This window comes from Cucumis sativus, chromosome 5 (genome assembly GCF_000004075.3).
Source record: "Cucumis sativus cultivar 9930 chromosome 5, Cucumber_9930_V3, whole genome shotgun sequence".
Classification (NCBI taxonomy): domain Eukaryota; kingdom Viridiplantae; phylum Streptophyta; class Magnoliopsida; order Cucurbitales; family Cucurbitaceae; genus Cucumis; species Cucumis sativus.
This window is the reverse complement of record NC_026659.2, coordinates 25639023-25659766: the sequence shown is the minus strand read 5'-3', so window position 1 is coordinate 25659766 and position 20744 is coordinate 25639023. Positions and strand designations below refer to the sequence as shown.

At 30.7% G+C, this 20744-nt stretch overlaps 2 protein-coding genes across 3 annotated transcripts; one reads left to right on the top strand and one right to left on the bottom strand.

The window, feature by feature from the left end:
• Positions 1–8756: 8756 nt before the first annotated feature.
• Positions 8757–15688, top strand: LOC101211876 (homeobox protein knotted-1-like 6). Its single transcript, XM_004135433.3, has 5 exons — positions 8757–9416; positions 10011–10130; positions 10203–10338; positions 14654–14898; positions 15329–15688. Exons 1-5 carry the CDS (start codon positions 9105–9107, stop codon positions 15488–15490), a joined length of 975 nt encoding a protein of 324 aa, XP_004135481.2. The 5' UTR covers positions 8757–9104; the 3' UTR covers positions 15491–15688.
• On the bottom strand, positions 15209–19881 carry LOC101218749 (cysteine-rich receptor-like protein kinase 3). Of its 2 annotated transcripts, XR_004216726.1 has the most exons (8): positions 18949–19881; positions 18170–18283; positions 17948–18087; positions 17656–17866; positions 17328–17562; positions 16479–16623; positions 15803–16339; positions 15209–15486 (listed from the first exon to the last, which is right to left on the bottom strand). XR_004216726.1 is itself a non-coding variant. In XM_004135212.3 (7 exons), the coding sequence occupies exons 1-7, from the start codon at positions 19727–19729 to the stop codon at positions 16010–16012; spliced, it is 1956 nt and encodes a 651-aa protein (XP_004135260.1). In that variant the 5' UTR covers positions 19730–19881; the 3' UTR covers positions 15676–16009. The 2 variants fall into 2 exon arrangements, 1 of the variants encoding a protein (XP_004135260.1); XM_004135212.3 differs by lacking the exon at positions 15209–15486 and having other exon boundaries at positions 15676–16339.
• Positions 19882–20744: the final 863 nt, after the last annotated feature.

Here is a 20744-nt window from a genome sequence, read left to right as displayed (position 1 = left end):
GGTCAATTCACCACCTTTCTTTTCTCTTATCTCTATAAGTACACAACACTAAACTCCCCCTTTTGTTCCTTCAATCCATACCCTTTCTTTTTGGAGTCATCTCTCTCAACTATGTCTCTCTTTCAGGTCATTCCTTTTACCCTTTTCCTTTTCAATTCAATTTTCAACTTTCTTTTTCTTCACTACTTTTCTATTTCCATTTCTGTTTTCTAGCTTTTTTGCAATATCATATCTTTATTATTCACAAGTTTTTTTAAAAAAATTTTAAAAACAGTAGTAAATATGCTAATTCTATAACTTGTAAAGTACACGACAAGTATCAAAACATAATAAAAATTACAATAATTTCGAGCACTTACAAGTTACAATATAGATTTTTGGGTAGAAAGGATGGAACAAAGTAAATATATATGTAATAGAAACAAATAGCAAAAAAAGGAATCCCACAAAAGTTATTGAAGACAGTTTTCTAAAAAATTAAAAGTTTGATCATAAGCCTAGATCTAATACAAACCTATGAAATTTTAGATATGCACAATCATTAGATTTTAACTTTTTTTTTTTCTCTTCTTTTATGAGTTCTGAATCAATAACACATATTAGAGATTAGAGAGTGAATGATATAATTTTGTTTTAACAGGTACATTAATACTCAACTGGAACGGAAGCGGAAGATTGAAGTGTAAGGTTTGATTTGAAACTTTTTAGTCTATAAGCTTAGCCAGTAATTACAACGTCTCTTGATTCATTATTCATATATTCAGTTTAGTAATAAATAAACGATTCAATAACGTTTGACCTTAATTTAATCAAGGATATAGTAATCAAGTTATAAGAGGTTGTAATAATTCCTAATGGAAGTCACAACATAACATTGGGATAAGTCTCACAGTTATAACTTGAGCTCTAAAGAGAGAGAAGTACACAGATGCTAATTATGAGAAAAGTTATAGGACGAAGAATCCAATTGTTCTTTGTTATAAAAGGAAAACAGTTCAATTCAATGCTAATCTCAAAGACATGTGAACTTTAGTAAATCAAGAACCAGGAAATGAAGAACAAACTTACACAAGTAACGAAAAGACGAAAAAGGAAAATGAAACATCAAATTGATCTTACCTCTGGAGCTACACTAACCCAATCTCGAGTAACAAAGTGAATATTTCTAGAATTAAGTTGACCTATTGAGAGATGGTTTGCTTTCTAACAACATTTTATTTAACAGTTAAACAAAAGCAACTAAGATTGAAATTCTTAAATTTTATTGGGCTTTAAAGAAGAATTAATTGAATAGAAAAGAAAAATAAATATTATTTCCTATTTACTTAACATTCGATGATATCTTGTTTCAATCAACAAGACCTATAAATTAAACAATAGATAGTTTCAAACCAAATATTATCATTTCCCTCAAGTGTCCAACATTTCATTTGCGATATCAAACAAACATAAATGGAGAATTGGAAATTTAAGAACAATCTAGAAGTGTAATGCACATTTTTTTAGAGTTTTAATGTCTTTCAATTGGTATATTTATATGTTTTAAAGCTGTCAAATAACCTTCAAAATAAAGTGAATAATTTTCAATGATATTTTAAAATTCTGGTCACGATAATATATTTCTAAAACCTTCTATAAATACATATATATTTTTAAAGGTTGTTATTTATTGTTTTTCGATATTTTTGATAAAATGTATATTATTTTTAAGGATTTTATTTTAAAAAATATAATTTTTTTAAAAAGTTTTTTTCAAAACCTCTAATAATGTTTTTTTTTTCAAATGTTACTTATTATCGTTCATAAAAAAAGAAGATTTTATTTTTTGTGTATTTCTTTTACAAAGATTATTATCCTTCAATAAAAGTAATTATATATATATCATCAAAGTTTTTCTAACATATTTGAATCAAATGAATATCTTTTTTAAATATTTTTATTATTCTTTGATAAAAAATATATATATTTAATTGTCGGGTAGTGCATTGATCAGTCACCAAAAATAGAAATAACAATAATTAACAAATCCACCATTTATTTGAAAGAGTGAAAATAGGATTAATTTAAATATTTTTTCATTTACAAAAATATACTTTAATTAATTTCATCTCGTATTCTATCGATGTGCTCATAGAATAATTGACTTCAATATCAATATTTGAATCCAGGGGTTGGTCTATTATATAAAAGATATAACACTACACACATTATATATAGGCCAATATAAGTACAAACTCTGTTGCATGTTAAAGTAATTCTATCATAAGTTGTTTTTAGTTGTGGAGCATGCAAATAGGTTTAAAAACTGATCAAACGCTACAGAAGAAACAAAGTTATTAAATCGACTTCTACACTGATCTTCGGAATCTTTAGGGCAAAACAAGTGGTGAGCTAGGATTCTTTTACTAGAAATCGACTTCTTCTTCTTCTTGGTGTGAAAAGAGAAAGAAGAGGTAGAAAAAAGTAGAAATAGTAAGGAGAAGCAGTATTATATTAATACGCAACACAGAGGGAAAAGACCCTACCAACAAAGTTGGAAACCCGTCAAATATTTTTATGCGAGTGATCCAGTAGTCCGCAGTCCAGCGTGAGTGGAGAGTTGAGGTCCCACGAAGAGTGTAATCGGAGGGAGAGTGAAGAAGGGGAGGGCAGAGAAGAGAAGAGAAGTGTACGCACAGTAAGATTGGTGGAGCTTCCTTTAGTTTCTTTTAATAAGATATAATTAAATGAAAGGAGGTGATCAACTTGGGGTTCTGTCGGCCCTCGCCTATCACATTACCAGAATCATGTCGGCCACCGTGTAAAAAGCTTTTCCTTTTTTCCCAATATTTTTTCCCATTCCTAAATTCCTCCCCCTCTTTTTTTTTTTTTTTTTTAATTTAAATTCATAAAACTATACGTAATTAAGTAAAGTACTACGATACGACCCCGTTTTGCCTTCCTCATTCTTTTCTCCTTTCTTCTCATCTCTTCTCCTTTTCTTTAAAAATTGGGTTTAATTTCATTTCATTTTATAATATATATATATTTACAATCTATAATAAATTTCAACACTATGGATTGTAAATATTTTGTAAATTTTATTATTTTTAATAATTTTTACTGATTAAAATATTTTCGATTTGTCATTCATTTTTATTGTCTTTCTTTTTATATTTTTCTAGGATTTTTTTCTTTGCATCTTTTTTTATCTGGTTCGCTTTTCTTTTATTTTTTCCAACTATTATTTGATTTAATTATATCAAATATAAAAATATTCACTTTTTAAAAAAATTAAACTATTACTTAGTTTTTCTAAATATAAAAATTCGTAAACAAAAAAATGGTTAAATTTACAAATATATTAGGAATAATTTTTTTTATTTTTCATTAGGTTTTTTCCGTTCAAAAAGTTTTATTTTGCGATTTTATTTTATATTTTAAAAGACTATATTTAATGGTTTATAATTATACATTTCAGTACTGCACGTTTTAAAAATTTTGTGTTTAATTTGTTAAATATTTATAGAATTCAAAATTATGAGGTAGAAAAGTAAAATAAATTAAAAAAAAAAAAAGAGAACAATTTCCTTTTAGGATATGGAATAAAATAGGTTCGTAATGAATCTGTATATAATATATGGAAACTTCCACTTTAGTTGCTTTCTATACATTTAAATAAGTTTTGAAGGAAGAAAAATATTTATTGAAGCATAAATATAAAGAAAATTTTGTCTCTCTTTTTCTTTTTTAATTAATTAAAAAAAATTAGATAATAGCTACTTTAAATTTTTCTAGATGTTTGTAGCTTTGTGTATAGTAGTAGTAATGTTGATGGATAGATATTAGAGGTGACCCAACTTTTTTCTTTCAACTTCTTTTCACCATTACAAGTTGATAATGATGAACATTGCTATATATTTTCATATTCTTACGTTTATGTATAATCTAATAGTATTAGACCGTTATTCAAATGTTTAGTTATTTTTCTCGTTTATAATATTTTAACATAATGTTTTGCTAAAATTAAATATAAATTAGTATTTTTAAAAAATATATAAAAAAATCTTTTTTTTTGTTAAAATCTTATTTTAGTCTATTTTGGTTTTTAAATTTTTACTATTCCCTAACTTTCGAAAAAGAAACTGTTTCGATTATTGTTGTTAGAATTTCGTTAATTTCTCTAAGGAATATTGATATAGCTTTTATATTTGAATGATAAAGTTTTAGATTTTTTGTATCAATTAAATTGATACACAATTGATAAATATATTTTGGTAGTTTATGTTATAGTATTTTTAAACAAAATTTAAAAATTGAAGAATTGACAAACTATTTATCTCAAGCCTAAAGTTTTTTTCTCTCTATAAGATGTAAATACTTTCTATTTTATTCTATTTATGTAGATTTCTCTTTTTCTATGTCAAAGAAAAAAAAACGTAATCAACACACAATCAAATAAATCCAAATTAAAAACAAATTTTCTTACTTCTCTCCAAATTTAAATATCTCACCTTACTTGATTTTTGGCTTCTACACTTTTTAGTTTTTGTTCAAATGGAAGTTTTGAAGCACATTAGATGAAAAACAATAACTATAATAAAAATAAAAATAAATAAAACGAACATATATGTGTTAACAACCACGAGAAGGCAAAATAAACTATACAAATAAAATAAGCACAACAAATGGATAAAACAAACTCTAAGCAATTAGGGATAAATATTAAGAAAAAATGAATCACAAAACCCTTGAAAGAAAATAAAGGAAAAATATCAATTGAAGATGGAAACGTGAAGTTGAGAAAAGTGAAGAAGAATAACGACCATAGCCAAGATCTTAAAGACAATGGTCTTTTAGTTTTTCAATAAAACAACAACAAACCATATATATTGTCTTTAATTAGAATTAAATCCCCATACCCTAAATTACTATTAACTATCTTATTTAACAATTTAATCATCTAAATATAAAAATTTTCAACAACACCTTCTTCGTTAAAGAGTTAAACATAACCTTAACCAAATCATTTGAAGTTCAAGTATAAATTAAGAAGCTCAAAAGAAAGGGGAGGTACGTAGTGGCAGCCATGGATGGGATGTGGGAGAAGAAGAAAGGCATAGGGAGAACAAAAAGATATGGATGAAAAAGAATTGGAAAAACAAAACTGTCCAATCAACTCTATACATCATAAAGTTAATAGAAAGGAAACCAAAAAAGTGGTGTTGTTCAACACAATTATGGATAAAAACGTAGGTTAGACTTAAAGTTGAGTTTATTGACTAAACAAACAGTATTATAATATATTCCATCGCTCGTTTTATTAGAAATTATATCAAAAAATAAAAAAACGAAAACCTATGAAAGAACTTCGTTTAGGTTTTTTTGTTTCCATCAAATTGAACTTTGTATTTGGAAAAAAACAAAAAAGTATTTGAAAAATCAAAATATATACATTTCTTATTGGATATTTATTTACTATGGTTTATGTATATTTGTTATTTATTAAAAAACCATACACTACATAGCATATCTTTTTTTTATTCAAAGGTTAAAACTGCAATTTACAAAAAGGAAAATATACTCGTTTTTTCTTATAAAAAAAATTAAAGTTAGAAAAAGGACCCATCTGGAATTAAAAAAGAAAAAGAGAAATTATGTATAAAAAAATGTCGTTTTGAAAATTCATCAAATAAGACCTAATTTTTCAAATTATTTTTTTATTGTCAAAGCAAACATCGTTAAGAAAATCACAAAAATAATTTAATTTATGCAATCAAAATAGAAGAAATATGTTTGAGCAGTCCTCTCTATAGTTCACTAATTCAAAACAATAATCATATGTTCACCATATCTTAATGTGCATAATTTGATCATTATTATAAATTATTAAACAACCCATGTAATTTGTGAAATATATGCATATAATAAATCACTATCGATTTTGTCATTTTTGTCCTTTATTTCCCCTTCTCTTTCAAATGGCCCCAGGACATAACTCATAACACAATTATAACTTTGTAGCTATGGATTTTTTGAATTTGATTGACGATGACAATCTGTTTTTTTCTTTTCAAAGATTGCTCACTCAAATTTAACGAATTGAAATTTTACAAATCGAAAAAGAAAAAATCCCCAACCACATTTTATTTGTGTAAAATTTTTAATACTACGTTACATATTCAATCATTAGTTGAAGTATAATTATTTAATGACTTATTAAATAATAAACGAGGTAATATTAAAGTTATAATTATATTATTTTCATTACATTCTGCATAAATTATGGAAACAGAAAAGCTTATTTCTTCGTATTTACTATAAATTGACAATAATTTATTTTAATCGGTGAGTTATTTAAATTTAATTTAAATTTCACGAGTAGCACGTGAGGTTGTGTACTTAGCCTTTGATATTGAATTGAAAAAATGAATGACCTAAATATGGTATTAAATACTATGTGCAAAATTTAACAAAGGATTAGTTAAAATATTTAGTTATGTATAAAAAATAAGTTAGAAATAAATAGAATAAATTAATAACGTATAACTAATTAAAACCATAGATAATTCTATGGATTAATATTCATATTAAACAAATAATATCGAAACAATTTCATTTAAAAATACTAAATTAATTTAATTATCAGCAACAATTTTTCGCTCTTATAAACAAGATTTGGTCTTCTCTTTAAGTATATATTTTGGAAAAGTTATATGTTAGATTATTTATTGTCTTGGTAGAATTTAGAGCATAAATATACATTTTTAAAATTAGTTCTTTAAAATATGTTTTTGTTTTTAGAATTCAACTATATTGAATTAGGAAATTTAAAAATAACTATATAAAAAATGAGATGAAATAGATATAATTTTCAAAAGTTAAAAAGTCGAATAATTTAACGAGGGTAAAAACCCTAATAATTTGTGTTGCAAATTTAGTAATTAGATTCAAAATAATTAAGTATATAGCAAAATTTGTCACATTCGATCAATGATACAAGTCTATCAATGATAGATTATATTGTAAATATCGGTCTATCATTGATAGATCATACGAGTCTATCAACGATAGTTTTGCTATGTTTGCAAATTTTTAAAAATATTATTATATCATTAATTATTATTCCACAAACGACCATCAATTACAATCACCCTATAAAGAATCTCTTTATCATCCATTGACGGCAACCGTTTGGTTTGTGAGTATGGGCTTACAAAGTCCATATTTGGTTTATGGGTATGTTTTTCATAAGAGAAGGATTTCCAATTCTATCGAAAAGTAAATGTCCGCGATTTCTTCTCTCAAACTTAGACCGATTTTGGGATAACTTTGCATCGAGTTTCAAAATCTAAACCATTTTATTTTCCATCTCGAAGTTTTAAAATCTAAATCCCTCTATTTTCATTTCGAAGCATCCCAAGTTTTAAAACCTAAATCCTTATATTTGTCACATCGAAACATCTCAAAGGAACTTTGTTTTGAATCTGTCCCTCGATTATTTATTCTCGTACATTCTTAATACCATTTTCATGCACAACCAACACACAACCTTCGTTAATTTTCAATAACGTTATTTTCATTTCAATTCTCTCGATTGAAGCCGTTCCTATACGTATTATTGGTAAATAGATTACAATACTTTGGTATATTTATAAATATATATGTATAAGGTTAGTAATTTAATATAGTTTGGGTAATAAAAGCAGAAGAATTAATATTTAGAAATGAAGCTTAACTTTAATTGGATAATGATACGGAACTGCTTTAAACGGTCCATACTGTGAGGACAACTACGAGTTCCAAGAAAATGCATACACACACATGTCTGCATGTCTCTCTCTCAAATAATGCAACTAAATAAATCAACAAACTCTCTTTTTAACCATTTTAAATTCCTTCTTTTTCTTACTCTATTTATTCTTCATCAATGTTCCCAATCAAACATTATAGTCAAATATATGTACCTAATTAAATGCTCTAACATCAAACAGAGTTAGGATTTGATTAGAACGCAAGGGATCTTTTTCCTTCTATTCATATTCTAAATTATAAATAATTATTAAATAAGCTTTAAAAAGTTTATTTTTTATTTTTTATTTTTATTTTTGAATCAGATATGAATGTTATAAAGACTAGAGAACACCTCACCTCGAGTACAAATAATATGAATATATTTAAGACTAGTTAATAGTGTGGGACCTGAAAAATTAAATAATATAAGTTCAATTTCAATTCTTCTACATTAATTTTTTATAGGTAATTTAGGTCTATTTAGCAAGCTTGGACAATTTGGGTATAAATAAGTTTGAATTTGGATATAAATATTAAAAAATTAAAGTTATTATGTAAATAAAATAAAAGGTTTATCACACAATCCCAAACATTGAGGACCCAATTTGAAAAAAAATTTAAAAATAGCACTTGAAATAATTGGAAAAAGTAAAAATGACACAAATTGCTAAAATATAACATAATCTATCTATATTAACTATTAGTGCTGATAGTCATCGTTAATATAACATAATCTATCTTGACTACTAGTATTGATAGTCATCGTTAATAGATTATGATATTTAACTTTACTAGTAATTATTTTAATTTATTTTTTTTTATATTTGAAAACCTTATTAGAAAAAAAATTTAGGTACCTGGGGTAAGCTTAAAAATAAAATGATTTTTTGTACACATTATTTTTATTGTATTTTGTAATGTTTAAAATGGAAAGTGCTGCTAATTATATTTATTAAAAATGGTAAAACAAAAGGAAAGGAAAAAAAAAAAAGGAAAGGTGGAGTCCAGAAAAAAAAAAAAGAAAAAAAAGAAAAAAAAGTGGCTCCGTCTCTTTCTCTCGTCTAAGCTCTCGCACAGTGCGGGAGCCAACCTAAGCATCTCATTCGTTGTTTGTTCTTCGGAAAAACACACTACTCGAGAACACCTGCACTTCTTCTCTGCCACTCCCAATTCCGGCAAACTCCTTCTTCTTTCTTTCTCTTCCGATTATATCTTTTTCTTTGTCTTTTTCTTCTTTTTTATTTTAATCTCCAGACCATCATCAACATAATCTCCGGCGATTTCTCTCTCCATCTTTTCCGTTTCGGCTTTCTATAACCTATACTCCTACTATGGAAGAAATGTACGGTTTACAATCCTCGGCGGAGTATTCAGATAAGGCTTTGATGTCACCGGAGAATCTGATTCTTCCACCGGATTATCAGAGCCTTCTAGTCAGTTCTGGAGAGTTTCGCGATCGGATTCCCGTGTTTGGATCCAACGAACTTCTTTCAGCTGCAGCATCTGCGATTTCGGAAGCTGAAGCAGCATCGATCACGCCGGATATTCAACGTGAAGAAGATATGGTGAACGTGATCAAAGCTAAAATTTCTTCTCATCCTACTTATCCTCGTTTGCTCGACGCCTATATTGACTGCCAAAAGGTGAAAGAAATGAAACGCTAAGCTCTATTTCTTCCTTTAATACAGCTAACTAGCTTCATGAAATCCTTAATCATAATACTCTCCTTCTTTGTTAATTATTATTATTAATTTTGTTTTCTCTTTCTTTTACTCACAGAGAGCATAAGCTTTCTCGGCTTTAAATGCTTCCGCAGACACTGTCAACGAAGACGGAAATTAATTAGGATAGAGAGAATTTGGCTATTTACTAGAACGCTTTCTTTATCGGTTTTTTGACCTGCTGAGGGTTCAGTTTTTGTCTCCTTTCACATTTATTTCTCTTTCTTTTAAGCTTCGAACGTCGTTTTACCGAATCGCATGATTATGCCTATCTGATTTCTGGATTTGGCTAGAAAGGGGGGAAACTGGTAGAGATGAGAATTGTCAGTTTTGTATCCAAATTTATTTCTTGAAGGCGAGAACAATGATTGTTAGTGTTCTTTTAGTTGATTATTGTATGATATCGAGGCGCGTTTGAAGTTCGTGGATGAGTTTTTTTTTTTGATTTTTTTTTCGTTGTTACAAACTGATTCTCCTCATGAATATTGAATGAGATGCGGGGTTTATTGTGCGCAGGTTGGGGCGCCTCCGGAGATTGCACATTTGTTAGAGGGAATCCGTCAAGAAAGCGACCTTTGTAACCGTCACGCTGTCACCACGTGCTTAGGCGTCGATCCTGAGCTCGATGAATTCATGGTAATTAATTCCTTCTTCTGCAAATCGAAATCTCTTTTTCCTTTTTGTTAATTTCACGACTCTCGTTTTTAGGAAACGTATTGCGATATGTTGGTGAAGTACAAATCAGATCTCAAAAGGCCTTTCGATGAAGCAACTACGTTCTTGAATAAGATTGAACTTCAACTTAGTAACCTCTGCAATGGCGCCTTCTCCAGAAGTCTTTCTGGTCAGTATTTTAAAATCACTATTCTTCGTTTCAAATGTTAATGGTTTATTTTGTTATATTATGTTAATTAAATCTAATTAATTATATAACATTATTATCATCGTTATTTTACCGAAGAACGACGGAAAAAAAGAAAAGAAAATACAACTGGTAGATTAGTTTGTTAGAAATTAGAAGAAGAAATGACGTATATTTATTTGTTTTGTTTCTAATTATTCTTCAATCTACTGCGGATAGAAAAATCTAAGGTGATTAACAACCAATAATACAAAGGAACAGCGAAACCCTAGGAACTATATAATATTTATCCGCCTGTGCGTTTGATTGCTACTCTTATTCACAGTTGCTGTTTTTGGATTACGACTTTGTTAATTGTTCGTTGAATGGTGATTCTTTATTGATTATATTGGAAATCTTCAAGTGCAATAATGAAGCTTCCAAATAGTGTTTTCTAATAATTTAGAGTTCTAATTATTACATTTTTCTTTGATTGTTTAACTGCGGCTGCTCATCTATCTTGTTTGTTGTGTTTGTTTGCTTTTTCCTCGCTTTCTTATCTTTTTTGTGAATTTTTATTTTTCGTTTTTAATCTTACATGCCCAAAATAAAATATTTAAAAAGGAAGGAATAAAAATAAATCCTGGAAGTGTGAACTTTTCCGTGTTAGAGATTCTGATTTTGACATATCAGAGTTCAGTGTGACGACATTGGAAATAGTAGTATGATTTGGCGTATGGTGTTAATTAATATATTGTTTTCCATAGATGTCCATTGGTAAAAAAACAATTAAAAATAAATAACCTTGAAAAGCTTTCAGTTATATAGTGCATCTTATGTTTATGGACTCTTCTCTTCAACTAGTCCTAGTTCTCTCAACTTCGTAGAAAATTTAACGAGAGGATACTTTGTTTTAATTCTTTGGTCCTAATTAGGCTGTGTCTCAACCTATCGTGTCTTCTCTTTGAATTGTTACATGTGATGTCTTATTAAGTATATCGGATATTCATGACCACATTGTTTACATTTTGCCTATTATTATTATTATTATTATTATTATTATTATTATTATTATTGTGTGATCTCTTAAATGGTTGTGAACATGCAAATTTTTTCAACCTAAACGTAATTCCTAAGACATATAGTCTTGATGTGAGAAATTCATAAATGAGTATTATATTCCAATTTTTCTTACTAAAAGTTCTATGAAAAAATGCAAGTGAATCTTATTTTTTGCCCTTCTGTGTATCTAGAGTTTTTACTACGAAGAATAATTAGTGTGTCGTGGCAAAATTAACATTACTATTCTTGGAAGAAAGATAAAGTCCTATATTTTTGTCTTTAAATATTTCAATATATAGAGATTGATTTTAAGTTTATGTATTCTTTCAGTATTACGTAGAAAGCCTAGAAGCCATTTGTCAGTGACCCGCATATATTTGTTCCAACAATTATTTCTTGAAGTGATCACTGTTGTTGATTTTTTAGGCAAGAAGAGATAATAGCATGAAATGCCATTAATGATATAGATGTGGATAATTCTCATTCAAATAGCTAATATTATTGCATTTATGTGATAATTAATGAGTGTTACATATGTGTGTGTCCGTATTATATGCTGATTCTATCTTAAGATTTATAATGGAGATAGTCTTAATATGATTGTGATAGCTGTGATAATGTTTGTCGAAGATATTTTTTATAACAATTTCAAATTTCAATGGATCACGAGTGGTGCATGTATGAAGTAGAAAATGAGAAAATGAAACCTTGGGACTTGTCGTGTGGCTTACTGACTACTGATAAAAGTGAAGTTGCAGTTATATATCATCTTGAAACTTGATTAGTTTCACATAATTTCAATCCCCAGGTAGGAAAAAACCTCATTATTGAAGAACATCACTAACTTGCTTTGTGTGTTGTAATGCTCTTTCGTTTCTCTGACATGCAACTTATGGGAATGGGCATGGCAGGCTTTAAAGGTTAAAAATGATAATTAAAATTAAAAAAGAAACTGAGTGATCTTAAAAGAAAAGCTTGTGAATCGAAGATAATGGTTGGCAACTATTGTTTTTAATTTACTTTGGAAGTACAAATTAACTTTTCAGGTGTGATGTTATCTTCATTAAAAAAATAGGCCTCGTGTTCAGATTGTCTTAGCACGAGAGCTTTACCGAGTTCTTTATATGCTTTCTCATATATAATCACTATATAAAAGTCCCTTTGGACATGCGACCGTTGGCAGATTTCCATTTGGATTTCGTATTGGCATATATTCACGTGCTCAAACGGGTATTTTGCTGCCAAAATCTGGCTGGCTTATTTTTATGCTGAAACTTTGCATCTCAAGAGTACAACAAGGATTTTTGCCCAAATTATTTGGCTTATCTTCTTACTACATTATTGCACTCTCTTTGGATTTCCTTTTAATTTGTAAAGGAAGTCCTTTGTATTATCTTGTCGAAATGCTTTTCCATTCTCATCCAGATCTTTATTGATTACATAATTTTGTCTTCAGAGCTATCTACGTCATAATTTTGATATAGGAAATTGGTATTAATTAGTCAGCTGAAATTATTCCAGAAAATTTTGATGATGTTTGTTTGGGTTTCTACTTCTAGAACGAGGATATAAAGGCGATAATCTAGCTGTGCTCATAATATTAAATCACTATGTTCCTTTTTGGACAGTGAGTTACTGCATTATTTTGTCTGGAACCACCAGCTAATTAATAATCACTTTTCTTTGGATAAATTAACATTGATGTAAAGGGCATGAGTTAATCATTACATGTTGGTTACATATCTAGCTTACTTGTGATGATATGTGGTTTTCTTATCTCCTTCCTTACTATTTTGGTTCCTATAGTTTCTCCGCTGGACTTTTCTGTGGAATTTAGAGAACGACGAAGCCTTTTGTTTCTTCCGTATGTATTTTACTTACTAGAACGCTGAAGGGTTTTCTAGGTTATCAATGTAGTGGTCACGGCTTGGTTTGCCTAATCGCCATTTTTATCCAGAAGTAAGAAGAAAGCTTGAGAGTTGAGAAAGAAAGGACAGGAAAATAAACTCTGGGTAATGGCATGTCCCGCGACGAAAACTGAGAAAGTCTGTTTGGAAGAGGAAAGAACGAGGGGGAAAAAGAAAAAAGGAAAAATAAAGAAAGGGGAAAAGTTTAGGGGAAAGCCCGGGTTGAGCGGGTGGTCGAGGTTTCCACACTGTCACATGTACTCCCGCAGTTTTCGCTGCGAAGGTGCTTTTGGTGCCCTCTCTTACCTACGCACTTAGTCACTCCCAGCTGGTTAGTGGTTGTCACTTCTATCAACAAGTACTCTGCCGTCTTCTTCGTGCGGATGATGTGTACGACACGTGTCGTTACCTTATTCGGTAGCTAGGGTTAACAGTGCTCTACCTTCACTGATACCCGTTGCTTTATCTTTTCCCTTTTGGGGCCCTCACCTTTGTCTTTCTTACACTAAGATTGAAGTAGGTGCCTATCACCGACTTTTTTACTTGGTCTGAACAGAATCAGCTAACTAGCCAAGATATGAGAAAGGAAAGTCAGGGTTGGATCAGAATAGTTCCTCGCTAACCAGGTGGTATTCTCACGTTTAAAAAAAAAAAAAAAGAATTCACACTTCTCCCGTCCGGATAGTCCTTTTTTGTTTGTTAAGTGTGATTGTTTGAAAGTTTGAAACTGTAAAGTGATCTGAAAAGTGTGGTCATTTAATTCACTATCAACTAACAACTACCATGTGCTTTGTTCCTGGCTATGGCTGGGCATTACCCAAGAGTGAGGATATGGGTAAAGGGTCACTTTCTGGCTAAAGAGAACTGCACCGGGCCGTGTGGTGGGGGCTTTTCATTAGCATTACTGCCTCGTAGGATATAATCGAGAGAGAGAGAGAGAAGGTAGAGGTTTTTTTATAAAAAAAATTAACCTCGAAACTCTCGTGTGTTGTGCCAGAAAGTGAATTTGTGTGACCGTTCAGTCTTGTCATTTCTGACTATGAGTTCCTCACGCCCCCCCGCGTCTGACAAATGACTTAACCAGACACTGCTGAAACGCACCTTCGCTTGGGTTCCCTTTTCCTTCTTCACCTTTTGCAGTTGCCAGTCAAATCCTTGTTTTGCCTTTGAATTCCCCCTTTTTTTTTTCCTTTTGTGGGGTCCTCTTCTTCTTCTTGTTAGCCCTATCAATAATGCCAATCTTGTATCTTTACTTCTTTGAGTTGTTGAATCGTAATTTTCATTTGAGATCATTTTGTATCTGAATTAGTAGAACTGAATAAGAACATATTTTTGATATTGTTGAATAGATGACGGTGCTGTCTCATCGGATGAAGAATTGAGCGGTGGAGAGATGGAGGTTGTGGAGGCGGAGGCTCAAACCAAAGGCGAGAACAGGGATCTCAAGGACAAACTTCTACGTAGATTTGGGAGTCATATTAGTACCTTGAAATTGGAGTTCTCAAAGAAAAAAAAAAAAGGAAAATTACCTAAAGAAGCCAGGCAAACTCTCTTTGAATGGTGGAACGTTCACTATAAATGGCCATATCCTACGGTATGTTTGCTTATAAGCTTTCGTTAATTTTGTAATGTACATCTTATATCTGGTCACCACACATAGAAGTCCCAACATAGATAAATACAGACTTGATTGCCGTATATATCATAAACTAAGTTCATCTTGACGCAATCACGTAGTACAAAATTAGAAAAATAGTTATTAATTATTTCGGTTATCTTCTGTCCCAAATATGGTCTAATCGTAACTACCAGAATATTTTAGGGTATAACTACTGCAATTTACCCCACAATAAAACCAAAAAACCATATGATAGTTGTAGGAATTAAATCCATAAATGGTAAAATTGAACACTAACTTGACTTAATAATTTACAAACTTTAATTTATAGATGCAATTCATAATATTTTATTATTTGTGTTCTATGTTGAAGACAATATAACCACTGCATTTTAATAATGTATAGGAAGCCGATAAAGTAGCATTGGCAGAGAGAACGGGGCTTGACCAAAAGCAAATTAACAATTGGTTCATAAATCAGAGAAAACGCCACTGGAAGCCATCAGAGAATATGCAGTTTGAAGGAATGGATGGTCTTTCTTCTGGTAGATTCTTCAGAGAGGACTGAAAAGAAAAAATACTTTACTTTTAACCATCTCAAGATGTATATTCCCAATTATTGTTTCTTCTAATGTGAGCTTTTGTTTGCTTTACTCTTCATGTATATCTCCAAAAAAAAAAAAGATATATATATTTATATGGCTGAAGAATTTGGACACTGAAAATTATTGCTTGTGTTACCAATATAGAGAATAAATTCCAAGTTTCTTATGTCTTTACTAATATTGTAAAGCACCATATTGTATAACGACAAATAGAGAAAGCTGAAAATTTTCTCACATTATATTACATAGAATACACCGTATAAATAGAAGCTTACCAAACTCTCTCTCCACTATACTAACTTGATTGTCATAGTTCTTCCCTGGCGTTCACGAAATTGATCGGATTAGAATGTTATGTTTCTTATTTTTGATGGTGTACTCGACGAGGGATGAGATTGAGGCTGTTAGGTGATACCTGGATTTGGGATTTAAAATAGTATGTTATATATACAAGATATGGAACGATTGCATGGGAACTCAACTTATCTAGGGTCGATAATGCTTTGGGTCATGCTATTTTGAGAGGTCCGTGAGTTGTAATACAAATTGGGATTGGATGAGTCTGAGGAATTCTGAGGTTTCATGCTTCCACTTGAAGGATGAAGATATGGAGGCTGTTTTGGCTGGGGAATCTCGTAATTTGCTGTAAGCATTTTCACAACCATTGACATGGATGGCCGTAGGTCTGCAAAGGCTTGCACACAAACTAGACCTATTTGAAGCAACCGAGATGCTTCGTCTCGTGGATAATCACCCGCAAGGATTGGATCAACAGCTGCATATAGCCTTCCCTCTCCATAAAGATTCCATACCTTAGGGACCAAAGGAAAAGAAATAATTATCAGAGAGAGTTTAATGGAAAAGCAAAGATGATAAGCGTAGTTTCAATTTTACAAAATGAAAGGATATATATATATATATGCTACGAAGTAATGGATATATATGCATTACCTTTTGTAAGATGGACGTTGAATCTTGATAGAAGTGACCATTTCTTCTTCCAGTGATAACTTCGATGGCAAAAACTCCAAAACTATAAACGTCTGCCTTTTCTGATAACTTGCCACGAACTACATATTCTGGTGCCATATAACCTCTGAGCAAAACCAAAGAAGGTGGGTAAAAAAAATTAAGAGCCCGAGCTTTTCATTGTTTAAAGGCGAAGAGCTAAAACAGCAAAGTATTTTTTGCCAATATTTTCATAAAACTTATATGTTGCTAAACTTGATTTTTTGTTTGTAGGTGTATGGGTTGAAGCATAGTCACAAACTTGTGACTATCTGATGAACTATCATATATTCGCTTGATGGAACCCACATATATTGAAAGATAAACGATAATAGAATTATAAGATAAACTAAATGTTTGAGGTACTTGAATCCTTCCAATCTTGAGATACTCTCAAGCTCTAATTCATACCTCAAAATATTGACATCTTCCTCATTCACTACTCACCCTATTTTAAAAAAACAAACCAAACAAACACCTTAACTAATTGCTAATATAGCCTTAATATCCCCCCAACTCCCTAATATCATTCCTATCATCATCCGATGCATTACATAGTCTAATGTAATGGAGCCCAAATTCGTCACTTATAACGTAGACAGTTCAGATATATATCTTCCAGAACGCATTAAAAAACAAAAAAAGTGTTTGTATTGAAATTGTATTAGATTTATAATGTACAAGGTACGCCGATCTAAGAGGATTTGTATCACACATCTTACTGTGTTCGTATTGAAATTGTATTAGATTGAAAAACTATTAAGAGTGTCAAGTGGTCTTCTGAAAACTTACAGTGTGCCAGCAATTGCAGTACTAATGTGTGTCTTATCTTCAGGAAGCAGTCTAGCAAGTCCAAAATCAGCAATCTTTGGGGTAAAATCATAATCCAGCAGAATATTGCTTAATTTTATGTCACGATGAATGATTTTCACATTCGACTCCTCATGGAGATAAGCCAAGCCTTCAGCTGTACCTAAGACAATCTTAAATCTCGATTGCCAACTCAGTGGCTGGACGTTCTTGTTACCTTGTGGACATAGAAACGAGAGATTACATAAAACTCTTCTAAACATAAAAAGCTTATTTTATTAATCAAGGAATTTAGAGGTGAAATAATTACCAAAAAGGTAATCGTGCAAGCTCTGATTGGGCACATATTCATAAACAAGGAGGCTTTCAGGGCCCGTAATACTGCATCCAAGCAGGCCTACAAGATTTTTATGTCGGATGCCGCTAATAAGATTTACTTCATTGAAGAAATGGTCCACCCATTGTCTTGTATTGAAGAAAAGCCTCTTGATCGCTACAACTCTACCATCTGATAGAGTTCCCTGTTTAATATAAGAAATTCTCTAATTTAGTTTAAATTTCTAAAGTTCCGAGTGTTTTTAAGACAACAGAAAGAGTCGTACTTTATAAACTGAACCGGAACCTCCTTGTCCCAGTTTATTGGATTGGTCAAAGTAATTTGTGGCCTTCTCAAGGGTCTCATATGAAAAATTAAGCTTGGACTTGTTAACAATAGCCACAAGAGGCCCCAGTTGCCTTTTCTCTGAAGCAAAAGGAAAATTGCAATGAGTTGAACAGTTTTGATTATTGAGAGAAAAAGTAGATTAGCATTGTCACACACACACCGTTGCGCTTCCTCAAGACTCTCCTTCTGGCACAGAAAAGGACCGTTGAAATAATCAATGCAGCAGCCACGGCTGCAGATACTGAAGCCAAAATTATCGCCAGACGACGACTGTCTGTAAGAATTATTAAACGAACTATTAGCTACCATGTCTGAGGATGACATCTTTCCAAACTAAGCAAATCAATAGAAAAGACTATTGGGTTTTGACAAAATATTAGAAGAGTGTTATACCACATCAAAAAGGTTTAAGGAAATATAGAAGAAATATATGACTTTTATTTCAGATTGCCCCATTTAGAAAACCTTAAGCTTCAATGAGCTAACTTTAGTAAAATTTCATTTACATATTCTCTAGATTGAGAGTGAAAAAAAGATACCAGTAATTTAAAAGTTTTGAGAGAGTGCTCTTGTAATTGTTGGGAGAGATAATTACTCTATGTCATAGTGGAATTCTTTACAGTAGCGCATTGTTTTTTTCCACTTCAAAGTTTGTCAACATAAGTTGTGTTTTCTATGTTTGGTGCTTTCCTTTTTAAATGCTGTATTATTTTTATGCTTATTCCTTCAATGGGAAGATTTTTCCCAACAGTACCTAAGGCAACAAGCAACTCACAATTCATGAACTAAAGAGAAAGCAGGGCATCATACAAAATACCTGTCTAGACCATATGAGATAGAATTGAACAACAAATAAATAAATAAAATAATAATAATAAATCCAATGAAAATGCCAAACCATCAAACAATATCACAAGAAGTAAACAAAATCAAACTCACTATTTCCTCCAGTGGCGGTTGCAGTGGTGTTGAAATAAAATTTTTCAGTTGAATATCTGAAGTAACAGCCAGCATTCAACACCCTTCCTTCACTTTTTGGAGGACAAGAACCAATTTCCTTAGCTGCATCAACCAAACACTTGGAACAAGAACTCCCTCTCACAAATTTCCAACACTGACCCAATCCATAAACAGACACATTCCTAAAATCCACCGATCCTACAGCAAACCCATCATTCTTTGGCGCTACAACACTCAAATTCCTCGCCAATTTCATCGCTGAATCACTAAAAACACTCCGATTCCCACTATAATCCAATTTCCCACATACAGTCCTATCCACAGCACTCAAAGATTCGTTAAAGAAATTATAATAATCATACCTAACAAAACACCCATCATAGAACAACCTACCCCCACGAGTAGCAAGCTGAAATGGAAGACACCGCAGGACCTGAGTTTTCATCTGGGCAAAACAAAGATCGCAATCCGCTTGAGAAAGATCATTCATACACTCCCCAAAAGCATAAACAGTCGTATTTCCAGTCCCATTTATAACGGCAGCAAATCGCTGTGAAGCAATAAGTGGAGTAACAGCATCCATAGAGTCCAAAAAATTCGCCACGAAGGTCGATCGCTCCGCCGGCGAAGCGGTGTTGTTGGAACATATTAGCGCCGCCTCAGTGGCTCTAGGATCAGCTGATGATTGGATAGGGAGACGAAAGAAGGAGAGCATTAGAAGGAAGGGAATGAGAAAGGAGAAGTTGAAAGGTTTACTCATTTTGGGAAATTAATGGAAGAAATGTGAATGGGGAAGAAATATAAGGAGGGGAAAAGGGTGAAATAGAAGTCGTGAATGAAAGGGAAGCCATTGAAATGAATATGTAAGGATGAGAAGTAGAAGAAGCAGCTTCCATCGTTGACTTGTGAATTTGAAAGAGATGACTAAAACGCGTACTCCTTGAAAACAGATTACAAACAAAAATTAATTTCGTTCCTTAATTCTATTTTCTTATACTTCATTTATTACAAATTTAGTACGGAAAATCAATTTTCCCAAAACCATCTCTTTCCCACACTATTTTTAGTAAAATTAACAAATTTGATAAAATACGATAATTTTTTTTAGATTTTATCCAAAATAAATATTGATAAGATAAACTGTGATAAAAAATTATTACTTTAATTCAAAATTTTACTATAAATTATAAATATATTTTTTTATTTTTTTATATTTAAAAATTATTCATTTTATGTTATTTTCTATTCTTTTTTAATTCCTATCGTTTTTTAACTATTTCTTTTTTAAACTAAAATAATTTATAATTTATATTGTTGATATTATTATGTTTATAACTGAAATAATTTATATCTCAAATCTAACTATTATAAGCATACTCACACACATTGTTGTAATTTGTTTATTATTTAAATTTTTAAAAGGAATTTAAAGATTTTCTTGTCCAATTAAAATTAGCTTTTAAATTTATTTTTCTAATTATTAAAATAAATTATATAATAAGCAAAAAAGATACATTTTCATAACTTACACAAATACATTTACTTTTTTAGTTAGATGTGATATCATAGTGCCTTTATTCATAAAGAACAATCGTTCTTATAAAAATTGATGTCAACATTAATTATCAGTACTACAATGTTTATTTATTATTTGTCATTTTAAATAATTTTAAAAGTATGTTGATGAAGTCTAAAAAGTCAACGATTCAATTAGAACACCGAAAGATCAATAAACTTTGAAGATTAAATCGATGCATAAAGATAAATTTAGTATA

Coding starts and splice junctions, on each gene's coding strand:
- LOC101218749 (XM_004135212.3), bottom strand. CDS start 19,729: ATGAGTAAACCTTTCAACTTCTCCTTTCTCATTCCCTTCCTTCTAATG. Junction 18,284..18,948: donor AACCGCCACTGGAGGAAATA/GTGAGTTTGATT, acceptor TAATTCTTACAG/ACAGTCGTCGTCTGGCGATA. Junction 16,624..17,327: donor ACTGCAATTGCTGGCACACT/GTAAGTTTTCAG, acceptor GGTTTTGCTCAG/AGGTTATATGGCACCAGAAT.
- LOC101211876 (XM_004135433.3), top strand. CDS start 9,105: ATGGAAGAAATGTACGGTTTACAATCCTCGGCGGAGTATTCAGATAAG. Junction 9,417..10,010: donor CCTATATTGACTGCCAAAAG/GTGAAAGAAATG, acceptor TATTGTGCGCAG/GTTGGGGCGCCTCCGGAGAT. Junction 10,131..10,202: donor CTGAGCTCGATGAATTCATG/GTAATTAATTCC, acceptor TCTCGTTTTTAG/GAAACGTATTGCGATATGTT.